We start from the raw sequence: 10,612 nt of genomic DNA, 5'->3' as shown, positions 1-10,612 counted from the left end.
TCATTTAATACACGTGTCATTTGTCACAGAGAAGATACACAAAAATAAAAATAAAAACAAACGAGACATAGAGAGAGAGAGAGAGAGAGAGAGAGAGAGAGAGAGAGAGAGAGAGAGAGAGAGAGAGAGAGAGAGAGAGAAATCTTCGCGTGCCCGCGTACGTGCAGAACGTTCATGTAGAATTCTCCCGCAGGTGCGCGCGAGCTCCAGTTCTTGTGCCCTCCTCCTCCATGTTGGCTCGATCGTGATGACGTCAGCGTGGTTGGCGGGACGCCCGGAGAGGCGGCGCTCTGACGTCAGTGGCCTCTCATTCATGGACTCGGCGCATCTATATAAACAGCTTCGCACGGCTCTGAGGCAGAAGTCAGACTCTGAGACGTTAAATATTTAAACTCGGTCAATAAGGAACTAAACTACCCGGAACTACACAAGGAAGAATCGGAACACCAAAGTCAACTTTAAAACATTTTTTTTTCTCCTTTCTTTCTTTCGAGCTTCACCGTCATTTTTTTTATTTTTTACTTTTTACATAGAAACTAACCGGAACAAAGGACTCACTCCAAAGAACAAAATATTATTTCTGTAACTCTGAGCTTGAATATTGCTGCCGTTGAACCTGTATGTATTTGGATTTGACACTCATAACCCGCTGTACTACTATGGTGATAATGGAAGTTCCCACCATCAACTGCGCGACCCTCCGTTCTCTAGTGGAGGGCGACGTCCCGGGGTGCCTGGTGCTGGACTGCCGCTCCTTTCTCTCCTTCAACGCCTCTCACATCTCCGGCTCCACCAATGTGCGTTTTAGCACCATAGTCCGGAGGAGGGCGAGGGGCGGGCTGGGGCTGGAGCACATCGTGCCCAACGAGGACACCAGGAACCGGCTCCTGTCCGGGGAGTACCAGTCCGTGGTGCTGCTGGACGAACGGAGCACAGACCTGGGCCAGGCTAAGAAGGACGGGACGCTGATGCTGGCTGTCAATGCGCTCTGCCGCAGCCCCTGTGGAATCAGCGTGTTTATTCTCCAAGGTAAGAAGATGCTGCGGGTTAGGAACACAATCAGGCGCTTTAGTGTTAGGAAGTGCAGCTGTCACCATACCAGCTGCTCTTGTTGTAAACAGAGCTCGGAAATAGCCTGCATGAACAGTTGTCACTCATAAATAAAAGCATGTGCCTTTGTGTTAAGCTTCAGATTTTAATGATGGGTTTTTTTTCCAGGTGGATTTGACAGTTTTTCCTCTGAGTATCCAGAGATGTGCACCAAAGCTTCCCCTCCTCAAGGGCTCAGCTTATCACTGAGTGCCAGAAATCCAGAGAGTGCAGACCCAAACTGCAGTCCCTGCAACACACCTCTATATGATCAGGTTTGCACTTTTTTAAGAAAATCTTTTTTTAAAGAAAATCTCATTCCCCTTCCTCCTACTTCCCGTTTTACTGTTATGGAGGTGACTTACGGTTTGCTTATTTCTCTGTTCTAATTCAGGGTGGTCCTGTGGAGATTCTGCCGTTCCTGTATCTTGGCAGTGCTTACCACGCTTCTAGAAAAGACATGCTGGACATGCTCGGGATCACTGCCCTGATCAACGTCTCCTCCAACTGTCCCAACCACTTCGAGGACTCCTTTCTGTACAAAAGCATCCCGGTGGAGGACAACCACAAAGCCGACATCAGCTCCTGGTTCAACGAGGCGATAGAGTTTATTGGTGAGTGCAGGTTTTGCTAACTAGTTCCTCAGTAGTTAGCACAACAAACACCCAGCCTGCCCCATCCTCTGTTCTCCCCCTTTTCTTTACCCTTGATTCGCTTGATTTGAAATCGTCAAAAGTTCCCTCCAAAACCCAACCAGCTGGCTCCCTACTCCAGCACAATGGCGGTTACATCATTGCCACCCCTGAGGCGTAGAAAGAGGGATGTCCTTTTTTTTTTATATATAATGACTTGCAAAGCAGCAGCCCCAAACTAGTTTTGCAGTTTCGGGCTGGCTGTGCTTGAATAGATTCCCCCCTTCAGAGCACTTTTTGTTCTGACTGAACAAAGGGCAATTTCTCTTCACTCACTGTCAGCCTTCCTGCCACTTCAATACCCCCAGCAGGGGTCTGTTCCCCTCTTTTGTCCATTCATTACGCCTCCTTTGGGAGTAACCCCCACTGGTTCACACCCTGCAAAGCTATTAACTGTGTTCCTCTTTGCTAATGAGCGCATTTAAAAAGAAACTGAAAGTGCTGCAAAGGCGTTTTTGTCCTCGTTTCCTGTTAATAATGTAGTCTTGTCCATTTGTGTGTAATCACCTTTGGCTGTTTTGCGGTGATTCTAATTTTCTTCTCTCTTTTTTTTTTTTCTCTTCAACCAGATTCGGTGAGAAACAACGGGGGTCGCGTGTTCGTGCATTGTCAGGCCGGCATCTCCCGCTCTGCCACCATCTGCCTCGCCTACCTCATGCGCACCAACCGTGTGAAGCTGGACGAGGCCTTTGAGTTCGTCAAGCAGCGCCGCAGCATCATCTCCCCCAACTTCAGCTTCATGGGTCAGCTCCTCCAGTTCGAGTCCCAGGTCCTGGCCTCCTCTACTTGCTCCTCGGAGGCAGGAAGCCCGGCAATCAGCAAAAGCAGTACCGTGTTCAACTTCCCCGTCTCCATCCCGGTTCACGCTTCGTCCGGTCAGCTCGCCTTCCGCCACAGTCCCATCACGACCTCCCCCAGCTGCTGACAGAGGTCCCATCAAAAAAACAGACTTTGTTTGGACTCAAAATACCAAGTGACTCCGCATGGAGCACTTCACATTAAGTGGCTCTGATCCATTTGTCCGCTTATGGTGATGCTGGTGTCACCAGACGGAATGGGTGCTGTAGCTTTGGGCCAGTTAACTTGACTCTGCTGGCCAATCCTTTATAGCTTGACCTCATCATTTCAGAGCGAGCTTTAACGACTACCATCAGGCAGTATTCACGCTTCACGTCCTTAATGTGAAAACCATCCCCAGTTGGGAGACGCTAAAGAAGAAGAAGTTCTGAGTATTCTTTCTTTAAAAGACTGATTTCTTATTTTGATGAAGGCAACTGCTTTTGATAATCACAATCATTTTAAACAAAACTGAGAGGGCTATCAGTTATCTCAGGAACGCTTTTTTAAACCTCTCGAATCTTTTCACTTGTTAAAGAGGCAATGCAAACCCATTGCACTGTAAAGCATATGATTAGAAATGAATGTAACTCATTTTATTAGTAGGTGTGTCATAGAATCTACCTGTTTGGTTTTGGAACAGGTTTATAATTAGATTACAAAACTTTTTCCTTTTGTGTTTTTCTTCTTCTTTTTTTTTGTATGTTGCCTTCCTCGATATCACTGACGATCACGACGTGTTGGGTAAACCGACTTTGAAATACCTCATGTTTTTGTACTGTGTACTGCAGCGATGCGACGGAACCCCAAAAACTACTAAAACTGGGGGGACCAATTGGTCTGTTTGACCGTGTTCTGACATATTTATTAAATAAATTAATATATTTCTTTATAACAGCTATTTTTACAAATGTTTGTCAAAGAGTTTTTTATATATGTTCAATAAATCTCATTGAGTTTTTGTACTCAGTTGAAGATGTTCTCTCGTGTCTCTTTTATTACAGATTACATACTGCATAGATGTTTTTCTTAAGATCTCCATTTAAAAAATATCTTAAATTTATTGTGAAACAAAACTTGTCTTGTCGATTGAACCTCACATAACTTTCATGCCTCATCATTTAACAGTAAAACTACAGATACAAAGAAAGCTAAAAAATAAGCAAAGACTTCACGTTGTCTTCCCCATTTTTACGAGCAGCTAAGATAATTCTCTTTTGTGTCACATCAAAACTCCAGGAAGCCATGGATTACTATTCAGAAGTTTATCACTTAAATGGGATGTTAACCTGAGTTTATTACTTGAATGGGATGTTATTTTGTCCTTTTCATTTTAAGGGACGGCTAAAAGAGATGGACCTGTATGTCACGTTACATTTAAAGCTTAAGGAAACAGGACACTAGTGACTGCCAAATAAAGGTTTTTTGCCCTTTGTGTTAAAACCACATTTGTACCCAAAGGAAATAAAAACTACAAAGATACAAATCCCAAAAAAGCTTTAAAAATGTTTTAGTTGTGGAACGCCTAATAATTTTTTCTCAAGTCTGATTTTTCATTCTTATTTACTAAAATGAAAGGTTAGATTTATTTTTTTCACTTCGTAATTATATTATAATATAACATTGCTACTTCAAATTCAACCTCCTTATTTCATATGGTGTTTGTTGACAGCATTACAAAAATAAGGCTCCAACTAACAACAATTTATGTAGAGGTTTATTTATACGTAAAACCTGTTGCACAACAAAGAGTTTTCTTCAATGCCTACAAAGACAGAGAGGAGGCCAAAACTTCCTTTTTGTACCTCTGCTCCCTGTTGATGCGATGGAATCCCATCAAATATCTGCATGAGGATTTCACCAAAATAAGAGGCATGATGTCATGGTGTCAGCCATTGTTTGGGCCACACTCCGTCTCTGTGAACCCATCTGAGTCCGGGGCAACAGCAGGAGGCTCAAAAAATCAGCTAAGCAACCCCCTCGACGCTCCCCTCGCCTCCCTGCCTCTGTCCTTCTGCGGGCCACAATGGAGGCAGCTGCAAGGCGTTTGGGAAAAGTGTGACAACCAAAGAGCATTCAGGGCTCAGTCAAGCACCGGCTTGTGTCCTCTGCTTCCACACGTTACGGAGGAGGTTGGGGCTCAGTGAATGTGAAAGGGAGAGCAGTGTGCTTGGGTTACAAATTAGCTAAAATGATTTGGCTGTGACCTGCCGTGTGGTATGACATTTAAAATAAATGAATTTCACACTCCTCAGAAACGATACGACTTTTAAGCGAAACAACTCTTTGCTGAGAGTCTAATTTGAGGGAGAAAAAAAAAATCAATTTCAACATGAATACATAATCAGATTACCAGAAACATTTGTTGTCGACTGTAACGAGATGCTCCCTGACAAAGGACTTTTTCAGCTCCCCAGACAATCTGTAGCTTTGGTGACATATGTGTCCCCCTCCACCCCTTGATTCTCCGTCCTCCAGCCCCCCTTCCACTCCTCCTGCTGCCTTTGTGTCTTTAGATTTCCTGCTTTAAGAAGTTGGCAGAAGTTTGTGTGAAAGTCATTAGGGATGCTTTATGATCTGATGTTAGCGTTTCTCGTGTATGTGACAGACTCTGTTGTCAGCGAGACAATTTCAAAGAGCGTAACAACCAATCCTTTCTATGTTTGTTTCTACCAGGTTGTTTGTTTGGTTGTTGTCCCATCTGTATCTGTCTCACAGAACAGGAACAGCAGGTTCCTGTTCAATGAGGATTCAGCTGAAATAATCCTTCGTGCACAATAGTTACCTTATCTGTCCGACACGACATACACGACTGAAAGAGAAACCCAACCACACATTTAATGTGCAGCAATGACTGCAAAAATTCACATAGAGCGCATTCAGAAATTATTCACAGCGCTTCACTTTTTCCTCATAGTCATGTGAAAACCTTATTCCAAATTGTAAGAAATTAAGCTCTTCCGTCAACATTCTACACACAAATACCCTGTAATGACAATACGGATTGTTTTGGGGGGGTGAATTTATTAAAAATAGTAAAAAAGAAATCCCATTTGTGTTAAGTAGTCGCAGCCTTTCAGCCATATCATTCAAAATTGACATGTTTCCACTGCTTGTCCTTCAGATGTTTCTACAGACTAAATGGAGTCTACCTGTGGTGTGAATTCAGTCAATTAGACTTGACTTGGGAAGGTTTCCTATTTTTAATAATTTTACAAAACATTCAAAAGCTTTTTTCCCCCTCAACGTTGTTGTAATGGCACAAAGTTCATTGGTAGAATCCTGTGGGAAGAGAATAATTAAAAACAATTTGGAATAAGATTGTAACTTAACAAAATGTGGAAAAAGTGAAGCGGCGTGAATATTTTCCCTATGCACAGCAACTGAATGTCTTACTGCTCCTGCAAACAGAGATGCTAATGCTGCATGTTGGGAAAATGTTGTAGTTGCAGTATCTTGCTAATTATGTATTAGAATTAAACTTTTCATATATTGTTACATTACAGTCACACACTTTATTTGGATTTTTTGTAATAGACTAACATGAGTGAAAGGAAAGACATGTTAACAAAATATGACAAATAAATACCTGAAAAATGTGCATTCAACCACTTGAATCGATAGTTTGTAGAATGCATTAAGTTACAGTGGTTGCACCAGTTTTGCACATCAAGAGACTCAAATTTGTGGTCATCCTTGTTCACAAAACATCCAACTCTTCACCGGATAGACTCTGAAGTTAGATCTGGACTTTTGTTTGGTTATAAGCTTTTATTTAAAACAGTGGTGTACAAACGTTTTTGTCAAGTCAAGTCAAGTCAAAAGCCCTCAAGCCAAAAAATATAGTAAAAGAATCACCAAAAATGTACAGATTATGAACTGTACATTCAATATTTTAATAAAAAAATAAATAAAATAGTCAGATTCTTTTGTAGTTGTACCAGATTGCCTGTTTGCATTTTTTAAAAAAAGAAAGAAATCTATTTTTTTGGGCTCAACTGAAAAAAAAAGTTATAGAAAGAAATGTCTGTTCTATGCAATAATACAAGCATTAGGTCACTCTTTCCAAAAAAGGTTACTAACATTAATAAAATAAGTCAAAGCAGGTTTGGCTGCACCAACATGGATGTGGGCATCTTCAATAAGAAATTTCAAAAGAATAGAAAAAACATGCTTATTAAAAGGCTAATTTCTTGACATATGTAACATTTTCTATTGTAAAAAGATTTTAATTTCAGTTCCCAAATTAAAAATTCTCCACCTGCATCAACCACCTGCGCTGCAGGACCAAATTGCTTTTAATTGCAGTTGGAGCCACACAAAATCAGCCTGTGCTGCACTTTGGGAAGCCCCAATCTAAACCATTGCATTCTAAAACAGACACTTTAAAATGAGATTAGGATAAAGTGTGTTCATGGACCACAATGGTTCAGTCAAAGCCTAGACCTAGGTCCCTGTTAATTATCTGTGGCATGACTCACTTCTCATTATATCTGATTCAGTTTGAGCTAATTTGCAGAAGAAAACGTAGAGAAGACACACCCGGTTGTATTTGAAGCAAAATGTGGTTGTTCAAAATGTTGACTCCAGTAGAGCTGCAGGCAAATGAATGTCAGGTTGTTCACATCTTTATTTATAGAAAAATGTGAAGATAATGTACCAATTTCTACAAATAAAGCTATAATGTGACAAAATGTGTAAAAGCTGAAGTTGTGTAGCTACATTTGGAAGCAACTGCATATTAGCAGCCAAAAGATATTATTATCATAAGCCTTATGGTGGGGTGGATCTAACTTTTGCCATGCTGACCACAACATACACCCACACCTTAGAGTAAACAACCAAAGCAGCATGTAGAGGCAAGATAATAATGCAGCTCAAGCAAATCAGCTCTGGTTCTCAAACGACTGTGACACTGTGGTTTCTGCACCTAAAAGTCACCTCATGCCGAAGAGCGTCATTTACAGTCAGTGTTTATTTCCTTGTTGTGTTTGGTTAATCGGCCATCTTTAGTCTTCCTGCTATTTTCATCTGTCAACACATCTCAGTCAGATGAAAAAAAAATATGGCTATTTTCCAATTTTCTTTTCTTGTGGGCGTGGGAACAGAAACTGTGTGAGAATAGTAATGCTCAGAATAAAAAAAGAGCCATTTGGCATTTTATGACAAAAATGTTTGTGTTTAAATTAAAATGAATACCAAGTGATTTCAAAAATATTTGCATATAAAAATCTGAAGAGATTTTTAGGCAGAAGTAGACCCACCTTTCCCAGTCTCCACTCTTTCTTAAAAGTTGTATTTGTGGAGGGCATGATTAACAGCTGTCCTTTTGACAGATCATCCTACATGAGCTGAACTCTGCAGCTCCTCTAAACTTACAAATGGCCTTTTGGCTACTTCTCTGATTAATGCTCTCCATGTCCGTCCGGTGAGTTTAGGTGTCTCGGAAGGGTTGATGTGTCATAAGTTTTCCCGTTTTGGATGATATATTGAGATGTTCAAAGCTTGTAGCTTCATAACCCAACTCTGCTGTAAACTTCTAACGTATTTTGCTACCATGTATCATATTGCTTCTACTCCACAGTCATTTGCTACGTTGTATAAGTTGGTTGCATAAAATCCCCCCAAAATACAGTGCACTTATATTTCTACTGTAATAAAAAGTGAAAAAAAAGAGAAAAGGTGTTGACAATTTTGTCTCGGCATGCACATGACTTTCTAAACATGCGTATTGAGATCTTTTTGGTTGCAATACTAGAATAACATTCTGTCTTTTTCAGTGTGATTTTACTGAGAGACACTGGGTAATTACACCTCTGCTCTACATTATTACCCTCAAACTGGATTAAGCTTAACACACATCCTGAGTGGGAAGATTTAATCCCCGGATTGATGTCATACAGGAGTACGCACGGGGAGTAAATCTGTAAGAGGATTGTGCCAGTGACGGGGGAAGGCCTCTGTGACATCCAGAGCCAAAGAAGCCTCTAAAACTCTGCGATGGCCTGTTATCATCTTCAGATCAACACCTGAGGCCTGTTGCCCCACATTTCCAAACCATCCTTTGGAACTGCTTCAAAACCACAAGCTGTCAATTAAAACTTTGGCAGAAGAGAACTACAGACGTTGTGACTTCAATAAAGAGCTGCTTGGATTGATAATATTCTGGGCCCTGCTTCAAGAAGTTGGACAAGCTGCAGTTGCGTGACAGGAGCAGCAATAAGGGCAGATCTATGGGGACGATAACCAAAGATTAGTTTCAGGAATGTTGAGAGATTACATGTGGCAGCAGTGAAGTGACCCGTTCCTTTCTAGCTGGGCTCACCTTCCTTTAACACTCTGGCCAGGAATGTGAGACAATGGTGCCAGAAAAAATACGTCCGCTCTAAGGGTGAGCACGGTTCCTATCAGATCAGCCATTGTTTGTGATGGTGAGGCCTGATAAGTCGCATTTGTCATGCCTCGTTGTAAAAAGGTATTTTAGCCGTGCACAAAAAAACAAAAAAAACAAAACACTATTTGAACCTTTGTTAAACTTAACTGCAACAAATCTTCAAATTCTGTGATCAAGTAAAGATAACAAATTCGGCTTTTTGAGGAAAATAATTTTTTTTTAAAGCTTTCCAGGCCAACCTGGCTCTACGTGAAAGTTTAAAGGCAAAAACCACTGGCGGCAGCAGAAAACACAAAGGCCCGTCTCAAAACTGCCAAAAGTAAGCCATCGGGATGATCCTGAAGGTTTTGGCAGGTGCGCGTCCTGTTGCACTAGCGTAAAGCAAACACAACTTTACAGAAAAATATAATATTCACACAGAAAAGTATGGTGGTGGTAGTTTGATGGTCTTTGCTACTCTAAGAGGAGATGCCACAACTCATTGAACCATCATATCTGCTATCCACCAAAAGTTCAGAAAGAGGGTATCTCGACATCAGCTATAGGAACTTAAGCTCCAGCACACTTGGCGTTGAGCAGCAGAATGATCCAAGTACATTGGCAATCCATCCATGAATGGCACAAAAGAAGGGTTCGCAGTGACCCAGTAAATGTTCAAGATTAAATGTGACTGAGATGCTACTGTTCCTGGCCATCAAAGGTAGCTACATTAAAACAATCCTGCAGACAAGTGGACTATAACTCCCCAACAGTGGAATAAATGACTCACTGCATTTAATCAGGCTGCTTTGGGTAGCTTGTTTTTGTTCTGTAATTAATTAAACCATCCATCTAAAACTGCTTTTGTATTTACTAAGTTCATTTTGTTCCGAGGTTAGTATTTTCTCTCTGATCTGAAATATTTAAATGTGACAAGATAAGAAAAAAAAAAACCAAAGGAAGGATATACAAATAATGACATCACTGTAAATCTAAAAAGGAATCGTAATAATAGGAATCTCAAACACATTTCAATCGTAAAAACTCATACTTTTAAGCAACAGCTGGGAGGACAATAAAAAAACAACAACATCTGAACCCTTTTAGAGCTTCCTTCACTCCTCACAGTCTGAACAGAGCCTGTAATTTTCCACTCGCTGCAGCCGCGCTGTTGTGTTCACAAGCAGAGGTCAGATCCTGTATGGAGTATTCTAAGAATGTGTGGCATCCTGTCTTCTTATAGCAACTGAACTTTGACTACATGATGTCATCCCAGTGGGGTAAACATATGTGGAGACATAAATAACAAAGCTGTCGACAGATGTATTTGATTCCTTCAACAACTCAGATGCATATGAGTTTTTCTCTGGCTCACAGACAACTTTTCATGAGCGCCAAGACCGGTTATACCAACTTACTCACTGGGCTTGACCTAGATACTGAAAAGAAAGAAAGAATAAAGAAAGAGAGGAAGAAAGAAAGAAAGGAAGAAAGTACGAAAGGAAGAAAGTAACTAAACCACTGCCCTACTTCATACAAAGACATTCTATAGATGACTAAAATTCAGAGTGATTAATGACAGGAATAAAAATAGGGAAGACTGCTATGTCTTGTGTTCGGG

At 41.0% G+C, this 10,612-nt stretch overlaps 1 protein-coding gene across 1 annotated transcript; it reads left to right on the top strand.

Annotated features, from left to right (window-relative positions):
- The first annotated feature begins 347 nt into the window (after positions 1–347).
- Positions 348–3,593, top strand: dusp1 (dual specificity phosphatase 1). The gene is made up of 4 exons (XM_005795384.3): positions 348–1,029; positions 1,219–1,364; positions 1,484–1,703; positions 2,351–3,593. Exons 1-4 carry the CDS (start codon positions 621–623, stop codon positions 2,704–2,706), a joined length of 1,131 nt encoding a protein of 376 aa, XP_005795441.2. The 5' UTR covers positions 348–620; the 3' UTR covers positions 2,707–3,593.
- Positions 3,594–10,612: the final 7,019 nt, after the last annotated feature.

This window comes from Xiphophorus maculatus, chromosome 23 (assembly GCF_002775205.1).
Source record: "Xiphophorus maculatus strain JP 163 A chromosome 23, X_maculatus-5.0-male, whole genome shotgun sequence".
NCBI classification, from domain to species: Eukaryota; Metazoa; Chordata; class Actinopteri; order Cyprinodontiformes; family Poeciliidae; genus Xiphophorus; species Xiphophorus maculatus.
The sequence above is the reverse complement of the archived record's forward strand: the minus strand, read 5'-3'. Positions and strand labels throughout refer to the sequence as shown.

Coding starts and splice junctions, on each gene's coding strand:
- dusp1 (XM_005795384.3), top strand. CDS start 621: ATGTATTTGGATTTGACACTCATAACCCGCTGTACTACTATGGTGATA. Junction 1,030..1,218: donor CAGCGTGTTTATTCTCCAAG/GTAAGAAGATGC, acceptor TTTTTTTTCCAG/GTGGATTTGACAGTTTTTCC. Junction 1,704..2,350: donor CGAGGCGATAGAGTTTATTG/GTGAGTGCAGGT, acceptor CTCTTCAACCAG/ATTCGGTGAGAAACAACGGG.